This window comes from Diceros bicornis, chromosome 32, assembly GCF_020826845.1.
Source record: "Diceros bicornis minor isolate mBicDic1 chromosome 32, mDicBic1.mat.cur, whole genome shotgun sequence".
Taxonomy (NCBI): domain Eukaryota; kingdom Metazoa; phylum Chordata; class Mammalia; order Perissodactyla; family Rhinocerotidae; genus Diceros; species Diceros bicornis.
In genome coordinates this window covers 33,129,000-33,154,479 of record NC_080771.1, presented here as the reverse complement: position 1 = coordinate 33,154,479, position 25,480 = coordinate 33,129,000, and the positions used below count along the sequence as shown (strand labels likewise).

The following is a 25,480-nucleotide window of genomic DNA, read 5'->3' as shown; positions in this document are numbered from 1 at the left end:
TCAGGAGCAGGCCTGCCTCCCGGCTGAGCGCCTGTGAACCCTCTGGCAGCCAGGAAAGCCCCGCCCCCGGAGTCTTAAGACTGCCTTTCTCAGGCCAGAAGTCTCAGAAGCTGCAAGTTCTTGGGACAGATGGCCTTGACCTCTTGTCCCTGGCCCCCTAGTTTTTGGGACCTGACCCCAACAGACACTCTCTAGGGCTCCCTTAATTCATGACTCCTTTACCCGCCTGGCAGACCTCGAGTCTTCCTTCTTCCACCCCTCCAAAAAATGCAGCTGAACCACCTGGAGCGAGCCCCTCGTCCCTGATGGCCGAGGACTGTCTCTCGCCTTGAAGTCTGGATTGGGCGGTAAGGACGAGGGCCCGGGTGCTGTCAGCGCAGAAGCCTGGCTAGAGGCAGATGGGGTGCGCGAGGGCGGTGATGGGCAGGAAGGAGTTGGAAGTTTGGAGGAGAAGGGAGGAGGAGAAAAGGTCAGGTCGCCTTGGGGTTGAGTGGGAGGGCAGAAAGTGAAGATAAAAAGGGGTAGAAAGCTAAAGGGGCAGGGGCAACATTTCTTGAGGGGAAGTGGGTGAGGAGCAGAAGTTATGGGGTCAACGGGAGCAGAGGTGCAGGAAGAGGTAGGCGGTGGCTTGGGGACGTTGAGACAGATGCCCAGGCTCTGACTACACTGGGGAGAGAGACCCAGCACAGCTCGAGAATGACACTGTGAACTGGGAAGAAAGTGCGAAGTCTGCTCCTTCTCTCCACCCCACTGCTGCTTCCAGCCATGGAGGGACGGAGCCCAGGAAGCAGAGGCCCCTGGGAAAAGCCCGTCCCCGCGGCCGCCAGCCCCGCTCTGTCCTCGCTGGGCGCCGTCTTCATCCTCCTGAAATCCGCACTGGGGGCTGGCCTGCTCAACTTCCCCTGGGCCTTCCACAAGGCAGGTGGGGTGGCCCCCGCTTTCCTGATGGAGCTGGTAAGCCCCGGGAAGCATTTTGGGGGTCTCCTGGGGCAGGACCCAGTGGGACCCTCAGCAATGCTTCTGCAGCTGCTGTCTTAGAAACTACACGTGTGGGATCTGACTTGCCGTCCGGCTCAGCTCAGGAGGGGAGAGGATAATGCCACCATAGACCTGGGCAGGGGACGTGCTCTATGCTGCTGAGGTCTGCCCGCGGCCAGGCGGTGGGGAGGCCGAGGCACGGCAGAACCCTGCCCTTTGCAGGTCACTCGGGTCCAATGAACCCGGCTTTTCAGCTGGGAAGGCGCCATCTCTGAGCAACCGCCTGGCCAATGGAGTCCTCTTGCCTGCTGGTTTCAGCTCAATAACTAAAGCTGAAATACCGTGTGCAGATCAGATCAGGACCAGGACTGGCTGTGACGCCCCCACACCAAGCTGGGCCAGGCCCTCCTCAGTGTCGGGTGTTCAGCCGCTTCTGTTGGCTGCGTGTCGAGCCTGAATTCCCTTCCCAGCAAGTCCTGGGGCCGAGCTCATCCAACGGGGAAGAGCTGCTGGTTAGCGGCTTCGTTTCACTTGCAAAGATCCTCTCTCCTCAGCTGATGGGAACAGCTATGATTTGGGGTAAGCTCTTTGACAGGCACTATCTCAAATGCTTTTTTGTGGCAGCCAGCTGCTAATGGCCACATTCTAAGCATTTGTGGGCCACCGGGCCTTTCCTGTCCTTCTGGAAACTACCAAATCCTGTCCTGTGTAGTGTCTGGTGTAACCCATGCCACCCACAGTGTTGGCCGAGCGCTAGCTCTGGTGTTGGGTGGCTGAGACAGTGTGGCCTCTGCCCTCAGGAAGCCTGTTCTAATGGGCAGTCATGATAGACATGATATGATAGGAGTCAAAGTCCTGATATGACTGATATCAGTCAAAGACGTGATATGAAAGGAGTCTCAGACATGATAGAAGGAGTCAAAGAAGACGGTTTCCTACGGTGGTAGTACGAGGAGGATCATGTGACAGAGAAGTCACATGACATGGGGGACATGACACAGGGTGGTCAGAAAAGGCCTCTCTGAAGAGGTGACGTTGAGCTGAGCCCCAGCGGAAACGGAAGAGCTTGTCCAGGTGCACGTGAGGGGCAACCTAGCTGTTTTTGGACACGTGCAACAGAAAGGCTACCCTTCCAGACACTGAGGAAGAAGCTCCATCTCCAGCCACAAAGGGTTAATGATAAAGGAGTGGGGCTGGGGTGGCGGTGGGGTTGTGGTCAGGCCCAGATATGGTCAGGCCCAGGGTGGCAGGCGGAGGTGTATCCCCAGTTCTCACACTCTGTGCAGAGTCTCCCGGGCGCCTTGCAGAAATGCAGAAGCTGATTCAGCAGGTCTGAGTGGGCCTGAGACGGTGCATCTCTGACGAGCACCCGGGTGAGGCGGGTGCTGCTGCTGTGGCTTGCACTTTGTGCAGGATGGTCCCAAGATCCCTGCCTTGAGGGGACCTGTACATGAATAAATGGCAACCCCAACAAGGGCAGGAATCAGGCTGGTAATCGGCAACCACCCCCCAGCCTCTCCCCTCCTCTTAGCCAGCACGACTTCTGCCCCGTCCCCTTTACAAGGCCCCAACTTGTAAGGGCAGGGGAAGCGTTGAAATATCCCCACCACCGTTTCCACCCCTGGGGGGCAGTGGCGTGAGGTTGTAGGTCTCCAGTGACCCTCAGAGGCTCAGGGCTCCCCGTGCGCACGGCTCGCTGGCAGAGGCTCCCTCTGACCCCACCCCCCACCCTTCCTTTGGTCCACTAGTATCTCCTGAGTGCCTGCTATGTGCCAAGCACTTGTCTGGGGGCTAAATGATAAGCGAAAGAGACACGATCCCGGTCTTTATGGAGCTTAGAGCCTGGTGGGTGAGAGAGTCGTTGGAGACCCCCATATGTGTGTACAGTTGTAAGTATGTGTCCTCGGGCCGCCGGACCAAAGGACCACACACTGGGGGGCTTAAAACAACAGAAATTTATCCTCTCACAGTTCTGGATGCCAGAAATCTGAAATCCAGGGGTCGCAGGCCACGATCCCTCAGGGGTCTCTAAGGGAGGGTCCTTTCTGCCTCTTCCAGCTCCTGGGGGCTCCAGGCGTCCCTTGGTTTGTGGCCACTTCCCTCAGTCTCTGCCCCATGGTCACACAGCCTTCTCTTCTATCTCTTTTAAGGCCACTTGTCATTGGATTTAAGGCTCACTTGGATAATCCAGGATGACCTCATCTCAAGGTCCTTAATTACACCTGCAAAGACCCTTTCTCATTTAATTACATCTTCACTATTTACATCTGCAAAGACTGTTCCCAGGAAGTCACTTTCACAGGTTCTGGAGGTCAAGATGTGGACATGTCTTCTGGGGGACCACCATTCACCCCACTACAGGCACAAGTGTGCCCAAGAAGCCGTGGTTCTATCAGCCTGAGACGGAGCATGTACCCACCTTGGGGGTGAGGGGAGGGGAGGCTTCCTGGAGGAGTGACCTTGAAGAGGGGGGGGAGAGGAGCAGGAGTGCCCCAGGCAAAGGGGAATGGTGGAGGAGGGGAGCGTGTTCCAGGCAGAGAGACGGGGTGGGCAAATGTCGGCTGGCGGGAGGGAACATGGGTGTTCCTTCTGACTGAGGTTTCAAGTTCCTCTTACACGATTCAGTTAGGTGCTTCTACTCAGCAGCTCTGGTTCTGGCTGCTGGACTAATACAGAACAAATCTGCTCGTGCAGTGGTGTGAGCAGTGTCTGAAGAAGCCCTCCCAGCTTCCCCAGGCTTCTTGGCTGAGCATCTCCCAGCTCATGCATTGTTCTCCTCCACAGCAATGCGGGAGGGGAGTTCAGCCTGGAGACCAAGTCCAGCTTGGGGGCAGGTAGCCATCGGTCCTGGAGAGGCTCAGAAGCATTTAACTATGTGGAGCAGGTGGGGCTCACGTGCACGGACGGGGGAGTGGCCAGCGGCACAGACACTGTGGAGAGCAGTGTGGCAATTTCTTATAGAGTTAAACACACATCTACCCTATGCCCCAGCAATTCCACTCCTGGGTGTGTGTCCAGGAGAAGGAAACGTACATCCTCGAAACGACTTGTTCTAGAATGCTCAGCACTTTATCCACAGTAGCCAAAAACTAAGGACAGCCCAGATGTCTGTCAACAGGGGAGTGGATAATGCAATTGTGGTTCTAGCCACATGGTAGAAGAGCACTCAGCAAAGATGGGAGTAACCTCCTGCTGCACCCGGTGTGGCTGCATCTCACAAACATTATAGAGTGGAAGAAGCCAGATAAGAAAATACATAACAGTGGAAAAATGTTAGGTCAGTGGTTTCTTCTGGGGACAAGATGGGGCAGAAAGTGACTGGGAAAGGACGGGGGGACTTCAGGGGTGTGGTCACGTGTTCTGTATCTTGACAGGGTTTGCACATGTACCTGTGTTGTACCTCTTCCAACGATACACCTTTATACACGTAACACCATATATGTATGTAGACAGGTGTTACATGTATAAAGGAACCATGCAATTTTAGGAGAGTAACTTAAACTCTGGGTCTCTGATGCCTCATTGTCCAACTGGGGCAGAATGGTATGATCCCAGACTCACAGCCCTACAGCCAGCAAGGCCTCAACGATGGCCTCTGCAGCTCTGGTTTCAGGGCAGGGGAGGGGCTGGTGGCACGTCAGGTAGAGGCCCCCAGGCTGAAGGCAGCTGTGGCCTCTGCAGGAGAGAGGCCCTGTGGAGAGTGGTATCTGAGTCCCTGGGGTGGCTGGCTCGGGTGGCGGGCTGTAGGCGTGCCTTGGCCCCATGGTCCTGCTCCACAGGTCTCCTTGGTCTTCCTGATCAGCGGGCTGGTCATCCTGGGCTATGCTGCCTCTGTCAGCGGCCAGACCACCTACCAGGGCGTGGTTGGAGGGCTGTGTGGCCCCACTATAGGGAAGCTGTGCGAGGCCTGCTTCCTGGTCAACCTGCTCATGATCTCCGTGGCCTTCCTCAGGGTGATCGGGGACCAGCTGGAGAAGCGTAAGTACCTGTGCGGGAGTCAGGTGGCCCCAGGGTACGGAGCCCCTTATGACCCCTGGGGCTCCTGGTGGATGAGCGGGACATGGACTCTGGGCTGGGCCCTGGGGGAACAGCAGAGACTGAGACCACCCCTGAGCTCCTAACATCGTGGGGAAGGGAGACTTGGAATTGGTAATTGCCAGCACATCGAGAGTCAGAGAGAGAGAAGGGGGCTGAGGCTGGGATGTCTAGTGGAGTCAACCTGTTTTACAGATGGGGAATGGAGCCAACCTCAAAAAACACCTTGAATTTTGGGACATCAGAGACTCAGCTCCATGCACTCATGGCTTCTAGTCCCCCGACTAACAATTTCCCTCTAAGCACTGCTTTAGCTGCATCCTACCAGTTTTGATATGTTCTACTTTCAATTTCATTCCATTCAAAACATTTGCTAATTTTTACTGTGATTTCTTCTTTGACTCATGGGATGTTTAGAATTGTGTGGCTTAATTTCCAATTATTTGAGAGTTTTCTAGATACCTTTTTGGTTTCTACCTTAATTGTATCGTGGTCAGATTTTGTACTCTGTGCGATGTCAGTCTTTCGGCATCTGAGGCTTGGTCTATTGCCCTCACATGGTCTGCCTTGGTGAGCATTCCAAGTGCTTGTAAAGGATGTGTATTCTGTAGATGTTGGGTACAGTGTTCCAGAACTCTCCATCAAGTCAAGGTGTTCCACAGCTTTGATCAGATCTTTCACAGCCTTACTGATATTTTTTTGGTCTAGTTATTCTATCAGTTTCTGAGTGAGGGGATGTTAAAATCTCTAGCTGTGATTGCAGTCTTGTCTATTTCTCCCTTTAATTCTGTCCACTTTTGCCTCATAAGTTTTTGAAGCTCTGTTATTAGGCAGACACCTGTGAATTGCCCTTTTATTGTTGTGAAATGTCCCTTTCTGTCTCTGGTAATACGTGGTCATGAAATCGACCTTCTCTGCTATGAATACAGCCACTCAGCTTCCTTAAGATTAGTGTTTGTGCAGTACTCCTCCTTCCATTCTTTTACTTTGAAGCTAAGTGTGGCTTGAGATTTTAAAATGTGTTTCTTGTAGACAGCATTTGGTTGGGTCTTGCTTTTTTATCATCTTGACAGTTGCAGACATTTTTTTATTTTTATTTTTTTTGTGGGGGCGAGGAAGATTAGCCCTGAGCTAACATCCATGCCCATCTTCCTCTACTTTATGTGGGATGCTGCCACAGCATGGCTTGACAAGTGGTACGTTGGTCCATGCCCAGGATCCGAACCTGTGAACTCCAGGTCGCTGAAGCGGAGCGCACGCCCTTAACCACTATGCCACTGAGCCGGCCCACAATTGCAGACTTTTACTGGGAATGTCTAGACTTCTAACTGGAATATAATCACTGGTATGGCTGGATCTTGGTCTACCATCTTGCTCTTCTTTTGTTTGTTCTCTCTGTCTCTTGAACCATAGTCCCTGGTGCTGGGATAATGAAATGAAAGGCTTCCATGTCTTGGGAAGCACTCTTATCCCCAAAAGCATCAAGGTTGGTAAATCTGAATCTCCCGGTGGGCAAATGGCACAAAAACCCCCTGCCTGCCAGTGGTAAGTAGAGGTCATGTCATGTTTCAGCTCTGGTCATCTGGTGGTGTTGCTGTGTTGAGAAGGATTCTGAGGCTGCCTTCAGGCTCAGCAGTAGAGCACCTGGAGTGATCAGAGCGTTGGTTAGGGTAAGGCCACCTGGCTCTGAGTGGACTGACTGGGGTAGAGAGAGCATTGTTTGTGTGACTCTGGTTAGGTATTTGGGGATGTGTCTTTCTATGGGCAAGTCCAAGCTTCTTGGGAGGAGGGCTAAATAGAGGGCTAAATAGATGCTTGGGGGCATCATTGCATGTGTTGGGTATAAATGACTTGATTATAAGTGACTGGTGCTGAGGATCAAGGAATGTTCTAGAAAGAGCGAGTTAAGGAAGGAGCGTGTGTAGCCCTGATAAGAAGGGCTTGCACCCCACCCCACACCGTGTGGGGTCTGGCACTCACCAAGATCTCTGTGTACCTTTGGGTGCATGCATTCTCTTGGCATCTCTGGCCCAGAATGCCTGCTTTGCCCTCCCGCATGGGTGCCTGTGTACAATGACCTCAGTGTGGAACTCTCCTCTTGCATCATTTCAGGAGAAACAAACTATTCTCATAAGGCATGTATCTCTTGCATGGCTGGCTTTATTGAGTATTTGGTGAGAACAAACAGGGGTTATGTTACTGCAGTGTGGGTACCCCCACGTGGACCAGGAACCAGCTCTCAGCACCACCCCCTCATGGGGCTGTAGCGGCCACCTTACCCCACGCGATTCCAGCCTCAAGCCATCTTGCTGTCTCTCTTTTGCTCTCCCCTCCCCTATCTGTCTTGCCTCTTATATCAACTGCAAATTCTGTCTTACTGTGGCAGAATAAAAATGGCCTCCGGTTCTTTGCTGTTCCTCCACTGAGACGTTGGTGGGGTCTGTGTCCCCTCCCCTTGAATCAGGGTGGGCTTGGCCCAGCAGAGTATGGCAGATGTGACACCATGCTGGTTCTAGGCCTGGGCTTTAACAGGATAGGCAGCTTCTACCTTGGTCTCCGGGAGCCCCTGGCTGCCATGGACTGGCCTGCCAGAGGGTCCACATGGAGAGACCCCAAGACTACAGGGAGGGCCTAGCTGAGCCCAGGTGTCCCCTCCAGACCAGCCCTCCTGCCAGCCAAATACCCCCAAGGGACCCCAGCCAATCCCCGCGGAGAGAAGCGGCCAGCTCAGCCTGCCCTGATTCCTCACCCGCGGTGCATGGCAATAACAAGGTGGTTCCTCTGGGCCGCTGTCTGGGGGCAGTGTATCGTGCAGCAGCGACAGAGGATGGGGCCCGGATACAGAGCAGCTCGGCTCTCTCCAGCACCAAAAATCCACTCCAGGCCCCATCCTGACCCCGCATGCCCAGTGAGCTCCTGAGCAGAAACGAAAAGGATCCTTTATAAGAACCTAAGGGCCTGGGCTCTTGGGGTCAGACCATTTCGTCTTGTTTGTCACTGGGTTCCTGCCGTCGGAGACATGCTCTGCTGGTGGAAGGAGCTCTGCGACGTCTGTTGAATGAATCTGTGTGGGGGACTCCTTCCTCCATGGTGGCACATAACAGTGTCCCCATCACGCTTGTCATCCCATCCTTTTAGGCTCATGGGGCTGACTTAAGGCCCATGGCGAACCCCTGCCCCCCTCACCCCAGGTACTGAGAGCCGGGGAGCGTGGCCAGGGCTCTGACCGCTGGGTGAGGGCCACGGGGGGCTCACGGCCGCTCTTTCCCTCCTACCCATCAGTGTGTGACTTCCTCCTGTCCGGCGCCCCGCCCTCTCCGCAACCGTGGTACGTGGACCAGCGTTTCACCCTGACCCTGCTCTCGGTGCTGGTCATCCTGCCGCTGTCTGCCCCTCGGGAGATCGGGTTCCAGAAATACACAAGGTACGGGCTGCACACGCTGCCTGGCAGGGCCCCCACCTGGGCCACGTCTGTGGCCGGGCTTCTATCCGCCTGGGATGGGGGAGCTCTGGCACTGGTCTTCCCATTTGGACAAGGGAAAAAAATTAAAAATTACACAAGGAATCAGTATGCATGATAGAAAATACAGATAAAAAAGAGAACTAGCTGTGATGATATGCCTGCCGCTGTGACACTTTGTTATTTAATTATTGCAGACTTTTTAGGTACACACGTGTGCACACCACACGGAGAGAGGCACAGATACACACAGACTTCTTTTCATTTTGTGGTCTAAGGCTTTGCATGTACTGGCGAAGTATTCATACAAGTTTGCAGCATGCCTTTCCCTGTTGTGTTGTGAACAACAGTAGACTTCTCACCTGGGAAACAGAACAGAGAAGCAGGAGGCAGGAACTCGGCAAAGCTGACCTCTGGGCCTGGGAACAGCCCTGCCTGAAATGGTCTTCCCACTGTCCCCATAGTACAGATAAAGAAATGGAGGCTTAGAGCGGTGACAACTTTGCTGACACCTCGCTAGTGTGGGCAGAGCTGCTGCTCAGACCCCACTCTGTGGCTCCCAGGCCCTACCTGGTGGGGCCGGTGTCCCTGTGTTTGTGGTCACTCCCCGTGGAGGCCCCCTAACGCTGCGCGCTCTCTGTGTTAGCATCCTAGGCACCCTGGCCGCATGCTACCTGGCCCTGGTCATCGTGGTGCAGTACTACCTCGGGCCCCAGGGCCTTGCTCGTGAGCCCCGCCCCGCACTGAGGTGAGTCTGAGGGGATGGCTTTGTGTGGCTTCCTGGGGGGGTGGCCACAGGGGATCCTTGGAGGAGGGACACTTCGCCTCCCCACCTCCACTCCATGGTTGGCACAGAGCCCTCCCTCCCCTCTGTGAAATCCTTTTGTGTCTGATGCGGGAGAGCCCAGCGAAGGCTTCTTGCCAGCCTCAGGATGAACACAGCTATTGCTAGTAAGGACCAGGGACAGGCCAAGGAACGTGAAAACACTCAACCCCACAGCAGCCTGGGACTCCTAGGCTGTTGCAGACTGTCCTCCGGCAGCAGAACTGGCCAGCAAGACGCAGGTGCCTGGGGAGAGAGAACAGGGATGCACAGAGGCCGGTGCGGCTGGACCAGCCCAAGCGGGGCCAGAGTGGGGGTGGGGATGGGGGTGTCCTGTGGGGACATGGAGCTGCGGTGAGGACTACGGTTTTGCTGGGAAGCCACTGCAGGGTTTTGAGCACAGCAGAGGCTGGAACCGGATCTGCTGGTGGCAGGGCCAGCTCCACGGACATGTGATCTGGCCAGTCACCAGGGCCCTGTGCCCAGAAGGGCCCTGAACGTGGTTTAATGCCCAGCAGTCGCCATCCTGATACCCTAATCTCCTAGTTCTGGACGCCAGAAGTCCAAGATGAAGGTGTGGGCAGGGCCAGGCTCCCTCTAGGGCAGGATCCTTCCCGTCTCTTCCAGCTCCTGATGGTTCTAGCAATCTTGGGCGTTCCTTGGCTTGTAGATGCCTCACCCCAGTCCCTGCCCCCACTGCCACGTGGCCTTCTGCCTGTGTGTCGGTTTTCTCTTCCTGTAAGGACACCAGTCATTGGATCAGCACCCAACCCACGCCAGTGCAACCTCATCTTCATTTAACTGATTACATCTGCAAGGACCCTATTTCCAAATAAGACTTCATCCTGAGGGTCCCAGTGGATGTAAATTTTGAGGGACACGATTCAACCCAGGATAGAGGGTAATAGAAAGTGGGTCTCAGAAGTCAGGGAACAAAATTTCAAGAAAGTTGGGGTGATCACTGCCAAGAGCTGCTCCTGGGTCATGAGAGACGGAGCCCGAGCATCGGATCTGGCCGTGGAGGCTGCTGGTCGGGCTAGGAGGAGGGCAAAGGCCCAGGTGGATTGGGGTCGGGGAGAGAAGAGGGGATGAAATGGGAAAGAGTTCTTCCGAGAGGGGAGGAGAGGCCTGGGCGGGAGCTAAGGGGGGACAGGGGCCGCAGCACGTGCCGTGCTGACGGGATAGTCCCATAGAGAAGGAAAACCAATGAGGAGAGGACCAGATCCACTGCCGGTCTACAGCCCTGAGTCAGTGGGAGGGGAGACTCCTGCTCTCTGGAGACGTGGCCTGAGGCTGGAGCTCGGATGGCCTCCTTCATAGGAACAGGAGGGGACAGCGCCCGTGAGCCCAGAGAACGCAGACAGGCAGATAGAGCAGTGGGAACGTGGGCACTTTTCTTCCGTGAATGGGAAGCGGGCCGTCAGCCGACAGTGCTGATGAGGAAAGTCAGGGAAGGCGGCGCTCGGCCAGGAGGCGCCATGAACAGCACCCAGAGTTAAGAGTCGGCCAGAACACCACACAGAGCGGGAGACACCACCGTGTTAGTGTCCTATGGCTGCTGTAACAAATCACCGCCAACTTGATGTCTTAGACAACACAGATTTCTTATCTTACAGTTCAGGATGTCAGAAGTCCGACATGAATCCCACTGGGCTAAAATCAAGGTGTTGGTAGGGCTGTGTTCCTTTTGGAAGCTGTGGGTGAGAATCTGTTTCCTTGTCTTTTTCAGCTTCTAGAGGACACCCACAGTCCTTGGCTCGTGGCCCCTTCCTCCCTTTGCAAAGCCAGGAACGTTCCATCTCTCTGACCCTGCTTCCGTAGTCACAGCTCCCTCTGATCACAGCCAGGAAAGGTTATCTGATTTCAAGGATTCATGCGATAGATTGGGCCTGGATAATCCAGGATACTCTCCCCATCTCAAAGTCCTTACCTTTAATCACATCTGCAGAGTCCCTTTTGTCATGTAAGGTCACATATTCACAAATTCCCCAGGATTAGGACGTGGACCTCTTTGGGGGCCACTATTCTGCAACAACCAGGAAACCCTGCTTCTACAGCAGGTACTGTATATGCCCCACTCCACTATGTGTCCCCAAAGGTGCCAGAAGCTGGCACCTAGAGCTGCTTGTCAAAGGAAGCTGGGGCCACCAGGCAGGAACCACTGAGAAGGATTGACCTGAAGATTCTGCCCCATGCACAGCTCAGTCCTCTTAGGCAGCTTGGATGGAGGTCAAACCATCCTTGCACTATTGGGGACTTGTTTGATGGATGCTGCCTGTGCTCCCAGCCTCTAACCTCTTAAGGAACAGGCAGCCTCAGAGGGAGGTTAGGAGTTCCTTTTAGCCATGTGCTGCCCAAGTTCTGCCTGCCTGGAGAATGCCAGGTTACCAATGTCAGCACAGATGTATTTAGAAAGAGCAGCAGTTAACCTGCATCCTCTTCCATCCCCCCACACCTGGTAGGTAGCTTAAAATGTCTTACAGACATGCTTAGTTACATCTTGCTGATATTGTTTAAAACTCATCTTCAAGTTGAAGGTTGTTTTGAGTTTAACTTTTTGTAATAAACATCTGTTCTTGTCTATTTACAGTCCTTCCTCTTGGACCTCTGTATTTAGTGTCTTCCCCACCATCTGCTTCGGATTTCAGGTAACTTAGCGTCTGTGTTGGAGAGTGCGGCATTTGCAGGCTGCGGTCACTCTCTTCTCCCTTGGGAGGTGTGTCTTCCCCATCAGGAGATAGGTTTGAAGACTTGTTCTAGGATGAGACGGGCTGTCTTCTGGAGACTGTGCATGTGGGTTGGCGTCTGGGCTCAGGGAGGTGTGAATTGTGCTTGAACTTGGGAACCCGGCCCCCACTGACAGCAGCAGCACATCTGTTGGTCAGAGGTAGAGTGTGAGGATCCGGGCTCTGTCCCTTCCTCTGCAAGATCCTCTCGGGACTGTCACCATGGCTGGAGACCTAGAGCCACCAGCTAACGCAGGACACATTTACGCAGGCGGCTTCTGCCCCCAGGGCCTTGGAGAGGAAAGATCCTGCGTGGGAGGCTTGCAGGCTCGGAGGGCTGGAGGGAGTGCAGGCGGCTGCACGGTGGTGGGTACGGGAGAGAATATACAGAATTTCTGATAGAATGTCAGGAGGCAGGACAGGTTATGTGTGAATCCAGCAGAGGGGCTTCTGATGTAGCCCTGGGTGGGGCAAATGCAGAGACCCCCTTTGTCAGGCGCCGATACCTGAAAGGAATCTTGGAGACTGTGCGGGGGGTGGCCAGGTGAAGGGGAGGGCGTCCCAGCTACAGAGGACAGCGCAGGCGAGCCACAGAGGGAGAGGGTCCCGGCATGGTTGCAAGCTGCGAAGGGCGCTCCCCACGGTGCAGGAGGGATGCGCTGGAGGGCACGGCTCTGCTCCCTGCTTTCTGGTTGCTCTTGTGGGTTTTCCAGTCTCTGAGCAGGTGGCAGCTGACTCCGTTCTTTCCTTGTTTATTTTGGGAAAGATTTGCCTGTCTCCTAAAAACAACCACCTACCCACCACACCACCAACAAAACCGCCCCAAGTGAAGATCAAGTTCGCCAGGGAAAGGGGCTCAGGACTGACGACAATAGCTCAGCATCCTACCCTCGGCTGTTTCTTCCCTCAGCCATCAACTCCCTCCCGTTTCTGGTCTTCATCTCACATTCTCTTTGAGAACCATTTTTGAAAAAGAATCCTGAAACATTTCCATTTCTCTTCCTCATAAGTGAGTCAATGTATCGCTTCTGGGGCTTAGCCAGCCGCTTACAGGAATTTCTCACATTTCTTCTTGCATATCCAATATTTTGAAAGATCTGAAGTGATGATTTTGCCGTCAACTGTTTGCCTGGGTGTAGTTAACCATCCCTCTCTTTCATGCCCAAACGCCAGATGGTGTGGCAGGCTCGCGCCGGGGGGCTGCTTTCCAGATGCTTACGAGGGGGTGCCCGTTCACCTTTGCCTCGGCTCCCTCGTCCAATTCTCCTAGCAACCGAGGCCTGGCTGCCGTTTCCAGGGACACGGGATGCGGCGGTGGGGAGTTGGGGAAAGATGTGAATTGCAGGGTGAGGGCGGGGCTGAGGACTAGTTGTCGCTCAGACCAGAGGCGGGCTGTCAGGATCTGGCTTGGAGAGTCAGGGATCTGGGCGTGAAGAGAGAACAGATGCAGATGAAGATGACAGGAAGCAGGATGAGGAGTGGGGGCAAGGCTGGAGGGGTGTGCGGGGAAGGGGAGGCCACCTGTTGTCATCAGGAGCTTTGACCTGGTTCAAACACCACCCCACCCCCACGCGTTTAGCAAAAGGGCACCCCCCTTTAGCCTGCACAGAGTTGGTAAGAGGGGCCTGGGAGGAGCCACCCTGGCCGCACTCGTTACTTCTCTGTTGTTGTTGTTGTTTTTAAACAGCTTTATCAACATATAACTCATACAGCGTACAAGTCACTCACCTAAAGTGTGTAATTCAATGGTTTTTAGTACGTTCACAGGGTTGTGCAACCATCCCCACAGTCAATTCTAGAGCATTTTCATCACCCCAACAGGAAGCTCATAGCCATTAGCATTCACTCCCCATTCCCCGCTCATCCTTCCCCCGGCCCCTGGCAACCGCGAGTCCCCTTTCTGTCTCTCTGGATGTGCCTGTTCTGGACGCCTCATACACGTGGGCCCCCCAGCGTGTGGTCCTTTGTGCCTGGCTTCGTTCACTCAGCGTGTTTGCGGGTTCATCCACGTTGTAGCGCGGCGGCACTTCACTCCTTGCTACGGCCGAATCGCAGTCCACCGTACGGAGAGACCACGTTTGTCTGTCCGTTCCTCAGCTATGGACGCCGGGGCTGTTTCCGCTTCTTAGCCATCACCTGCCCCTCTGCCCTGCGTCCCATCGCTGAGCGAGTCGTGAGCCGGCGTGCGGCCAGCCCCCGTCCCAGGCGCCATCCCAGCGGAGCAGTCCTGCCCTCGGGAGACGTGCTTTACTTTCCTGCATAAAACCAAGAGAAACACGACTCGGAGTCTTGGGACAAACAGAGGAAGGATGGCGGGGCGCCATCCTGCCTCTGCCAAGCGTCCTCTCCCCAGGTCTGGACTCAGGAGGACAGGAAGGAGGCGGGAGCACTGATCCTCGGAGTTCCCTGCCCTGCGGCTGAGGGTCCCTGGGGGGAGTAAGCCCCCCTGCCTGGCTGAGCCCACCTGCAGGCCGGTGGGCTTCCGCGAGGTCAGAGAAGTCCTGGGGCGGGAAGCCAAGATGCACAGCGCCCTGAGGCTGGTCTGTGGCGGAAGGTGCGTGTGAGCTCACTCTGGGCTCAGGAGGACTGAGGCCGGCCCCCCGAAGCCCTCCCTAGTGTGTGCTCCGTGAGGGTGGAGCCTGACGGTGTCCCAGACTTGCCCCGAGTGGGACTGAGTAGCACTTGAGTGCCGGAGAGCGGGGTTGGGTGGCGGGAGGCCTTGTGGCTGCTGAGTGGGTTAAAGGGACCGGGAATGAGTAATCTCTGGAGTGTTCTTCAGCTGTGGGCAGGCTCCGTGCTTGACAGGAGCTCTGAGGCAGATGTGGTCCTTGCTGTCACGTAGCGGACAGATGCTGAACAAGCAAACCCAAACGTGCTCACATGGGGGGGTGGGGACACATGGAGAGGAACTTGGCCCAGCTGGGGAGGGCGTTCCAAAGGATGAGTGGGAGCTGGCTGGACCAGGAGAGAATCCCAGGCAGAGGAAACAGCATGAGCAAAGACCCTGAGGCAGTGAAGGGGGACAGAGGCGGACGGAGCTCAGTGAGTGAGGGGAGCATGGCTCTCGAGGAGCCTGGAGAGTGGACGGGAGTAGACGATCAACATGTTCGGTTTTGATCAGAAGAGAGCAAGTGGGCGAGATGGTGGGACCCTGTCCCTGGAGCCCAGGAAGATTCCGGAACCCACAGAGTGCATCGAGATACAGCAGCGCCTCTCAACCCTGGCTCCGCATTGGGGTCTCCTGGGGCTGCTTATAAAACACCACTGCCCAGGACCTGCCCCAGACAAATAAAATCCACGTCATAGGTGCACTTGGCATTGGCCATATGAATTTTATATTTAAAAAATTTTAAGACACTATAACATAGTATATATGAAGTATATAAATCATAAGTTTGTGTAATCCCACATAACCTTCACCCCAAACAAAGTATAGAACATTGTCAGCCTCCCCCCAAAGGGCTCCCTCATGACCGTTTCCCCTTAATAGCACCTACCCCCAACCACTATTCTGCCTTCTGTCACCGTAAATGGTGGTTCTCAACTAGGGGTGATTTTGCCCCCCAGGGGACATTTGACAATGTCTGGAGACATTTTTGGTTGTCACAACTGGAGGGTGCTCTGGCATCTAGTAGGTCCAGGCCAGGGATGCTGTTCAACATCCTACAATGCACAGGACAGCCCCCAAATGTCACTAGTGTTGCAGTTGAGAATCCCTGTCCTGGCTTGTTTGTCTTGTGACTTGAACTTCACGTACATGGAAATGTTCTTTCACGTCTGGGTTCTTTTACTCAACATTATAGCTAAGAGGTTCTTCCGTGTTGAGTGTGTAGTTGTGTTCATCCTTTTTAAGTGCTGTGTAATATTCCGCATATGAATATCCAGCAATTTACTTATGCCTTCTACTGTTGGTGGACCTCTGGGTTATTTCCCATCTTTTGGAATGTTGATACTTTTTAGAACACTCCAGGTGATTCTAGCGCCCAGCTGGCCCGAGTCCCACCAAGTCTCGCTCTGTCTTCCAGTGTCATGAAGCTGCCGTCTCCATCTACTGCAGCATGCACAACCAGAGCCTCTCCCACTGGGCCCTGGTCTCCGTGCTGTCCTTGCTCGCCTGCTGCTTCGTCTACTCGCTGACAGGTGAGGCCCGCCTGGGGTGCCCAGGAGCCAGGCGGGGAGCGGCAAGAGGAACAGGAACATGACCTGTATTTGCAGGAAGCTTACTGTGTGCTGGGTGCCATGCTGAGTGTGTCGAGTATCTTTGCTCTTCCAATCCCTAACACCCCATAGGCAAGTCCCCACTTCACAGTTGAGGAAACAGGCTCAGAGGGCTTCCACGGCTCATCCATGGTCTTCCAGCTAGATATGACAAAGCTGAAACCAAACCCTGGCCCGGCTGTCTGCAAAGCCTCTGCTCTTACAGCTCCCCACCCCCTGCCTGCCCGCTGTCTGATGGGATGGCAATAATGAAGGTCATTGTAGCATTACATCTGGGTAGCAGTCGACAAAATGCTTAGGTGGATGCGACGGATTTGAGCATTCACAAATCTGTGTGAAAGGCAGAAGGTTCTTCAAAGGTGACAAGTGTGGCTCAGAGAGGGGCAGTGACCTGCCCAAGGTCACACAGCACACCCATGGCACGGCCCAGGTCTTGGGCTCAGGCTGACTTCTGGCCAGCCACGTTCCTCCAGCCCGATGGCTCCTTCTTTCATCCACCCACTGGAGCCTCTGACTCGGGAAATCCTTGGGCTGCCACCACGTGTCAGGTGCCTTGGCCGCACGTGGTTGCCGTGGGTGACCTCTCTGCAGCAGAGGAGGTCCCTGTCAGTCTGTGGCCCCTGAGTCAGAGGACCGTGACCCAGTGATTGAGAGTCACCTCCAGACAGCCTAGGTCCAGGGCCAGCAGGATGATGGGACCTCTCAGAAAGGGCCTGGAGAGAGGCCAAACGAGCCACAGCTCTTGGCCCGAGACGGGCATCTCAGGACAGTGCAGGGGACCCGGATGCTGAGAGATGGTGCTGTGCTGGGACATAGGAGTGGACTGATGCTCCGGTCATGGTTCTGCCATAACTAGCTGTGTGATTCTGGGCAGCTGCTCACACCCTGGGTCTTGGTTTTCCCCATCCGGAAAATGGGTGCCCTGCCAGCTGCTTTCTTCAGGTGCTGTTACAAGCGAGACGGACGGGGCACGGAAGGCATCATTGTGGTTCTAAAGTGCCACGTGCTTCCCATCCGTGCTCGCTCCGTGAACAGGCCCTGCACCAACGCTGTGAGCCCTTTGAAAGACGGAGAAGCACCAGTTTTGCCCAGGAAGAGTTTTGAATCAGAACAGAGTGTCATGTAGACTGAGGACAGGAAAGCCTTGGGAAATGGTAGAACGGAGAACTCTTCCAGAACCTTCCGTCAGCTCCTAGGGAAAACCTTAGCGGTGGTAGAAGCCCAGTGCTATCAGCGTGTCGGAGTTGAGGGGGACACGGCGTTTTTCCAGCTCTCCTGGCTTCCACCCTTCCTACCTCCCAGGCGTTTATGGCTTCCTGACCTTTGGGACAGAAGTTTCTGCCGATATCTTGATGTCCTACCCAGGCAATGACGTGGTCATCATCGTCGCCCGGGTCCTCTTTGCCGTCTCCATCGTGACTGTCTACCCCATCGTGCTCTTCCTGGGGAGGTGAGGCCTGGCTCGGTGGGGACACGGTTCGACGCGGGCCGCCGACATTTATCACCATTTAGCATGTGCCAGGCACGGCGCTGGCTAGCATGTTCTGGGGACTGCCGTCATCTCAGTCTCACAGAGGGGGAAACAGAGGCAGAGAATTTAGATAGTTTGCCCAGAGTTGCCCAGCTAGTAAGTGTCAGGACTGGAGCCTGGCTCCTGAGCCCGCACTTGACTGCCCACGGCGTGGCCCCTCTCTGTGGGCCGCCTGATGTGGACTGACCCATCTGAGGGTTGGGTCCCTGGGGAATAAGCACCAGGTGTGGAACGGGAGCCCTGCCAGGTGTGCGGGGCAATCGGGAGGGGACTCCGGGCGCCCGACGGCGGGCGGGCTGGGCCGGAGCCCCTGGGAGCCTGTGGTGGCCTGGCCTCCAGGTCGGTGCTGCAGGATTTCTGGACGAGGAGCTGCTGCCAGACGTGTGGGCCCAGGGCCCTGGCCGACCCCTCGGGGCCGTGGGTCCGGACGCCGCTGACCATGCTGTGGGTCACCGTGACGCTCGCCATGGCCCTGTTCCTGCCCGACCTCAGCGAGATCATCGGCATCATTGGCGGCATCAGTTCCTTCTTCATCTTCATCTTCCCAGGTGAGGCGCCGCTTTCCGGGCCTCCCGCCTGCGCGTGCTTCCCGGCTGCTCTCTGTGGGGAGTCCCTGTGTTGGAGGTCAGAGCTCTGGAGGGTGGGAGCCCCGCGTGGGTAGGACGGCTCCCAGCCCTGTTTACTGAGCCAGGCGCGGCCCGGGGGCCCACACCCTCCTGCATGAAACATCTCCGTGGCCTGCCCTGGACACAGTGACGGGAGTGCCGTCGCCATCCCATGCTGCAGACGAAAAGACCGAGGCCCAGAGGCCTCCCGGGTGGCACAGCTGGTGGTAGCAGGGCTGAGTCGCCCTCACAGCTGTGTGCACCCTCCCACGGCGGCCACTTGTGGCAGGACTTTGTTTTATTTTGTAAACATATTTTCAGTTACATGAAACTCACATGGTTCAAAGGCGCCCCATGAATATCTTCCTCCCACCTTGTCCTCCGACCTTGGAGGCAAACGCGGTTTCTGTGATGGATGGTTTCTTAGGAAACCTTCCCAGTGTTACTGAGCAGTGATGAGAAGTCGCAGTGGAAATGGCTGGAGGGTGATCCTGGACTGGGAAACCCAGGGGGCCAAGGCTGGGGGCGCTCTGGAGGAGGAGGAGAGCTGGCGGCTGACTGGTGCTGAGGGCAGAAGCCCCAGGTCCCCTCTGCCCCTGGCGCTGGGAAGCGCTTCCAGACGTGGGCGGCGTGGTCAGATCGCCTCCCCCTGGCCCTGGTCCAGGTCCGATGGACTTGGCGTGCTGATGTGGAGTCTTAACCACACAGCAAGTCGGACTCAGGCGGGGTCCTGGGTGCTGCTTTTTAGCTCCAGCTGTTTCCCGGGCCAGACAGGACCAGCCAGGACAGGTTTGGGATGAGGGCGATGCCGTGGGAGACTTTGGCAGAGCTATCTGGCTTTGAATCCCAGCAGACCTAGTGAAAAAAGAGAGAGAAAGAAAGGAAAAGATCACAGTGGCAGCGGCCAGCTGTTGAAGGCCTCGCAGGCGTCAGGCCCCGTCTGGCCTTGGCTCGCAGCATCTCATCGCAGAGACGCTGCCGTGGAGGTGTGCTGTCATTGTCGTCTGAAAGGCTGAGGCTCCAGAGGTCAGGGCGTTAGGGGATGCTGAGCGGGGACCCAGGCGGGCCTTTAGCCACCGTGCTGTGCCCCCTCCCCGGGACGTGGGGAGCCACTGGGCCACTGTGGGCAAAGGCCTTGCTGGCCTCTTGGTCCCCGGGGACTGCTGGGTGTGGACCGAGCTCTTGAGAGCTCGGGGTTGCTTTGGGTGCGAGAATGGAGAGCTGGGGTGACCCTGTGTCTCCTTCGCAGGTCTGTGCCTCATCTGTGCCACCGGCGTCGAGCCCATGGGACCACGAGTCAGGTGAGTGTCTCCAAATGAGGCGTTTGAAGGGGCTCAGGGTGGGGAGAAGGTGACGGCCGCAGGGGCCGTGGAGATGCTGCTGTCCTGTGATGCGAAGACCACGGGCCACAGGGGAGGTGTCTGAGCCAGGACTCGGACCCAGGCCAGCGATGCCGGTCCATGCACAGCCTTCCTGTCCGCTCCGAGGGTCCGTGGTCGGAACTCTGTGTGGATCTGGGGTCTTCCTGGCCTCCGGAGGCCCCAGCCATGCACCCTCCGCTTCTCTCAGTGCCTGCGCTCAGAGCCCAGGGAGGATGGGGTGCAGGCTGGTCCTGTGCCGCACAGAACCCTGAGTTATGGAGGCCGTGTGGCTCCCCCGGGTACCTCTGTCCACATGGTAGCAGGTCCTGGCTGGACACCTCCTCGGCGCCAGGACCATGCTTGGCCCCTTTACGCGCGTCTCCCTGTGATGCCGGGCTGCATCTGTCCTGCAGACAAGGGGGCACAAACGCGCCCACAGGCACGCGGCCAGGAAGGGCAGAGCCAGGACTCCACCTGGGCCCACTGGACCTGGAGGGCCCTGCTCACCTGCCTGCCTGCTCCACACTGCTGGTCAGACAAGAGAATTTGGACCATCCCTTTAGTCAGCAGAGTGCCCTCCTCCTCCGGGTCGGCCTGTGAATCAGGTGCGCCTGGCACCCTGTACTTAGCCATTGAGGGGCCAGTCTGACCCCCGCTGAAAAAGAGAACTGTGCACAGACGATGCGTCATACCTCAGCTGGTTCTCAGGAGCCTGAGAGAGTCTGTGTGATTCTTACTCCCATTTCACAGACGTGAAAACTGAGGCCGAGAGGTAAAGAGACACTGTATTAGTTTTCTAGGGCTGCCGTAACAAATTGCACAAACTACGTGGTACAGCAACAAAGATTTATTCTCTCAGTTCTGGAGGCCAGAAGTCGGAAATCAAGAAGTCGGTGGGCTGTGCTCCCTCTGAAGGCTCTAGGGGGGATTCCCTTCCTTGCCATTTCCTCCTTCTGGTGGCCCCAGGAGTTCCTGGGCTTGTGGCCGGATCCGTCCAATCCCCGCCTCCATCTTCACATGGCCTCTCCCCTGTGTTTGTATCTCAAATCTCCTTCTCTTTCATGGGGAAGACTGTCATTGGATTTAGAGCCCACCCCAAATCCAGGATGATCGTATCTCCAGATCCTTAACTTGATCACATCTGCAAAGACCCTATTTCCAAATAAGGTCACGTTCCCAGGTTCCGGGTGGACGTGAATTTTGGGGACCACCATTTAGCCCGGTGCAGACCCCCTTAAGTTACAGCAGCCACGGACTTGGGTCCCACGTGCACACCGGTGCCCCGGTGCTCAGGCATCAAGCCTGAGCTTGGTCTTCAGTGGCGGCAAGCTCCGCTGGTTCCTTTCCTGGTTGGGAAGAGTTTTTCTGGATGTCTCTAAACCTGACTGGGGCGCAGGGCTGGCGCCCGACCGTCGGCGGACCCCCACGTGGTGCATTCGCTGTAGCTCTCATGAAGCCTCTCGCTGCCTTTGTTTTGTCTTTTGATCGGGCTCACAGCATTTTTTACTGATGGGCTTTCAAGATATTTTTAATTTTAGAGCTGCTCTAGGGTCTTCTGATCTGTCAAAGCCGCTCCGCGGAGCCCCGCAGCCCCCGGTCACGTTCCCCTCGCTCTCCCGCCGTCAGGGAGGACATGAATGGCACGGAGTTGCGGCTCTGAGACGCCGCGTGACTAGACGGTCTTTCCGTGACAACGGAGGCCTTGCGGCCTTTGTTAACGGGGCCAGAAAGGTCTCTGGCGGCCCTGCCATTTTGTGGGAATCGTATTATCATCACTCTGGTTTCGTCTCCTCCGGTTACATTAGAAGCTCGCGGACGTGGCCTCGGCGGCCCCGCGTCCCCAGCCGCTGTTCCCATCGTGTGTGACTGAGGGCTTTCTCCTCCCTCCTCTGCCCTGAGAGGAAAAGAAGCGGAAAGGAAGGGAGTTTGCAACTGGCGTCTCCCTTCCCCCATTTCTTTGGCGTTGATAAAATATTGAGGAGGGATGAGGTTATGAAATAACAGAGGCAGTGAGGGTGTTTTTAATTGCCTGGGTACATTATTTCCCATTGTCTCAGAAACCCAGCCCTACAGGTGAGGGAAAATAGTCTGAATTTTTTCCAAATCGGTGACTCTACGGGGCTTCAAATAATAAGCGTTCTGCGTGTGCTTGGCTCGTCTGCGCAAAACTCCAGAGGAGCGCGTGTTGACGTGGCTTTATTGTCTTGGCAGGTGCTGCTTGGAGGTCTGGGGAGTGGTCTCCGTGCTCGTGGGCACCTTCATCTTCGGGCAGAGCACGGTGGCGGCCGTCATGGAGCTCGTCTGAGGGGCGGCCACGCCTGAGCAGGAGGGGGCCTCCACGGCCGCCGTGGTGCGGCTGCCCCTGTCCAGCTGTGGGACTGATGTCATTTTGTCATAAAGATGCTGGAGAAACTGATTCCTTCTGCTTTCTCAGGCTGCTCATTTGGGCTTCTGCTGGCTCAAAGGGTTTCTGGCGCAGTGGTGAGGAGAGTGCAGGGGTGTCCTGGGGCTGCCCCAACAAAGGACCACAAATTGGTGGCTTCAAACAGCAGAAATGGGCTCTCCCAGTTCTGGAGGCCAGAAGTGTGAGATCAAGGTGTCAACAGGGCCGTGCTCCCTCTGGAGGCGCTAGGGGATCTCTAGGCAGCCTCTCCCGGCTTCTAGGGTTGCCGCCATCCTTGGCATTCCTTGTCTGGTAGACGGATCACTCCGGGCTCTGCCTTCATCTTCACACGGCTGTCTTCCCTGTGTCTCTGACCAAATTTCCCTCCTATAAGGACACCAGCATTGGATTAGGGCCCCCCCGAGCAGCATGACCTCATCTTAATGTAGTTACCTCATTAGGGTCTGCAAAGATCCTGTTTCCTAATAAGGTCAAATTCATAGGTTCCATGGGTTAGGACTTCAACTTAATATTTCTGGGAACACAATTCAACTCGTAACAGAGAAGTAGGGGCTGCGGCCCACAGGCCCTGCTTTGGGGTGTCAGGATCAAAGATGCGGGTGAGGGCGTGAGAGCCCAAAAGGAGATTTCAGGTGGCGTCCATGGCGGATGGCGGGGGACTCAGGATGGTCCCTGGGCTGGGGCGCCGGGACCGCTGAGATCCTGCCCCTGACAGGAGATGCCCGAGGACGTGTCCGCCCAGCGCTGGCCGCACAGCCCTGCCCTTGGCCCACGCTCCGAGGGGGAGCCCGCAGGAGAGCCCCTTTCCCTTCCACTGACTGGACCTGGAGAGCTTGGAAGCCAAGTGGGCTGTTCCCTCCCGACCCCCTAGTCCTGGGGTGAGGAGACACACCTGCCGCTGAGGGGGAGGGGACCCACGGTGGGCCCCAGGGCCCGGGTAGGGGAGAGGAGATGGGGTGGGGAGAAGCAGGTGGAGAGGCCACAGGGGCCCAGCCGCTCTGCGTCCCTGTGCTCGCCAGCACTGGACTGGACATCCTGGGTCTTGCTGGACCCAACCTGCTGTTCCTCTGCCCTGGGACGTCCCTAGAAGCCAGTGGTGCCAGAGCCGGGAGGAGTGACATTCGGGGACACCTCCCTCGGGGGAGGCAGGGGGCCTGCTCTGTGTGACCCTGTGAGGCTGGTGGTGATAGAAGCATTTTTTGTTGGTTTTTCCCAGCCTCTCCACCTGCATGGATTTTTGAAATAGAGATATAATTCACACACTATAAAATTCACCCTTTAGAGGTTGCAGTTAGTGGCTGTTAGTAGATGCACAGAGTTGTGCAGCCATCACCAGTACCTGATTGCAGCACATTTTATCACCCCAGAGAAACCCAGCGCCCGTGGCAGTCGCTCCCCAGTCCTCCCTCCCCCGCCCCGGCACCCACGAATCTGCTTCCTGTCTCTGTGGATTTGCCTGTTCTGGACATTCTGTATGAGTGGGCTCATGTGACATGCGGCCTTTGGGGTCTGGCTCCTTTGACTTGGCCTAACGTTTTCAAACTCGTCCATTTTACAGGTGGGGCAACTGAGGCTTGGAAAGTCAAGGCCGCCTGTCCTGTGAGCTGCAGAGCTGGGGTTGAAGTCCATTGTCCGTTTCTTTCCACTTCACACGCCACTCAGAGGAGCGGCCAGGGGGTGGGAGCCAGTATGCCGACCCGGGGACAGGGATGGACCCTCTGTTCTCCTCTACCCTGGCTGCTGCTGGAGACTGGGACCCAGTGAGGGGGCACAGGAGCTCCAAGTGCTCTCTGACCAGGCCCCCACCACCTGCCACAGCCTGTGTTCAGTGGCCGCAGCATCCTGCCCGACAAGGGCCTCAGAACCAGGACGTATGCTGGGGGCAGAACTGCTTTACTGGACCATTTATCACTCCTGAGCTGGCAGCAGGAGGGATAGTCGGTCACTTATTGTTTATCGCCTGTATACTTCCTAAAGTGCTGTGGTGCAGGCCGGGGAGGCTGGGGCTGTGATGGGACCATTTGAGGAAGGTCCTAGAATAATAACACAGCGTGGCACAGTTCAGACCATGCTGTAAAAGGAGGCAGTGTATGAACTGGCTTTGGAGTCCGACTATTGGTTGTGAACACAGGCTCTGCCATTTGCTATCTCAAGATCTTGGGAAGTTTATGAACCTCTTCTAAGAATTGGTTTCTCCACCAGCAAAATAGAGCAGGCTTATGGTATATGCATGCGATGTGGGCTTACTGTGAGAAGTAAACAAAACAAAACAAAACGTGATAATGTATGTACAGCAGTTGGTGGGGGGGGGGGTCCCAAGAAATGGCAGTTTTATTTCCAGAAAACCGAGGTTGAGATTGGCAGGTGAACTCTGAGCTTCCTGGCAGCCAAGTGAAAAAGGGAAATAGGACATGAGGACTCACCTGAAAGCAGGAAAGCACATCAGGAAAGAAGTGTACTGGCACTAAATGCTAAGAAGAGATAAGGGTGGGGCTCTTCAAGGGGTGACAAATATCACCACTGGGGACAATGGTTTCCATCTCAATTCTGTGACAGGTACAGATTGATCCTCATACGACTAAGCCTCAAATCAACCATCATAACACAAGGACATAATGCTGTCAGAGAAATGCAGGCTGGGGTGTCACCCTCTGAGGTCTGACCTAATAAAGGAAGGGATGCGCTGTCTCCTGGACTGTCGTGCTCCAGTACTAAGTGGCTCCCTCAAGTTTCTGACAGCAGCTGGCTGAGGGAAGGGCTGGAGTGTGTCCTCAAGGTCAAGGTGGTATGGTGTAGGGCCTTGAGCGTGGCCTCGGGTCTGGAAGATCTGAGCTGACTGCATGCCCCCTACCCGCTGTGTGACCCTGGCCAGGCCTGTCCCCCTCTGATCCGCCCTTGTCCTCAGGTTGCTCACTCAGGAGAGCCTCTGCCAGGGCTATTCTTAGCCTCGGTGTCCTTCCTGGGCCTAGGTCAGCAGCTGCCCTCGTCCCTTCTTCCTTCCGGCCCTCGGTTTCGGTCGTCTTCATTCTCCTCTAAGATGAAGCTAAGGATGGCGCCTCCCTCCCAGGACGACAGTGAGGACAAGCTGAGACACGCTCGCAAAGCCCTGGGCACAGAGCCCGGCCTGGCTCAGGCCCCCGTCAGTGGTCACACCTGTGCTGGAGTGTAGACTCATGTCTCGAATGACAGCTGCGGACGCGACCAGGTGACAGTTCTTAGTGCAAGCGACCTGTTCTCCTGCTCTGAGCGGGTGTCCTGGGGAGGCTCTGCCGTTGGCAGGTGCCCCGAGTAACCGTGCAGGGCCCCCAGCCCGCAGGCTGCTGCCCCGGGGCCCGAGGA

The 25,480-nt window shown here is 56.0% G+C and overlaps 1 protein-coding gene across 1 annotated transcript; it reads left to right on the top strand.

The window, feature by feature from the left end:
• Positions 1 to 765: 765 nt before the first annotated feature.
• Positions 766 to 22,140, top strand: SLC38A8 (solute carrier family 38 member 8). Its single transcript, XM_058528368.1, has 10 exons — positions 766 to 954; positions 4,758 to 4,956; positions 8,296 to 8,437; positions 9,120 to 9,221; positions 11,887 to 11,944; positions 16,048 to 16,162; positions 17,543 to 17,690; positions 18,111 to 18,319; positions 19,626 to 19,677; positions 21,949 to 22,140. Exons 1-10 carry the CDS (start codon positions 766 to 768, stop codon positions 22,040 to 22,042), a joined length of 1,308 nt encoding a protein of 435 aa, XP_058384351.1. The 3' UTR covers positions 22,043 to 22,140.
• Positions 22,141 to 25,480: the final 3,340 nt, after the last annotated feature.

What these genes read in the sequence shown, in the direction of transcription:
- SLC38A8 (XM_058528368.1), top strand. Translation starts at nt 766, where the DNA reads ATGGAGGGACGGAGCCCAGGAAGCAGAGGCCCCTGGGAAAAGCCCGTC. An exon ending in CCGCTTTCCTGATGGAGCTG is followed by an intron (nt 955 to 4,757) that starts GTAAGCCCCGGG and finishes CCTGCTCCACAG; the next exon opens with GTCTCCTTGGTCTTCCTGAT. An exon ending in CGGGGACCAGCTGGAGAAGC is followed by an intron (nt 4,957 to 8,295) that starts GTAAGTACCTGT and finishes CCTACCCATCAG; the next exon opens with TGTGTGACTTCCTCCTGTCC.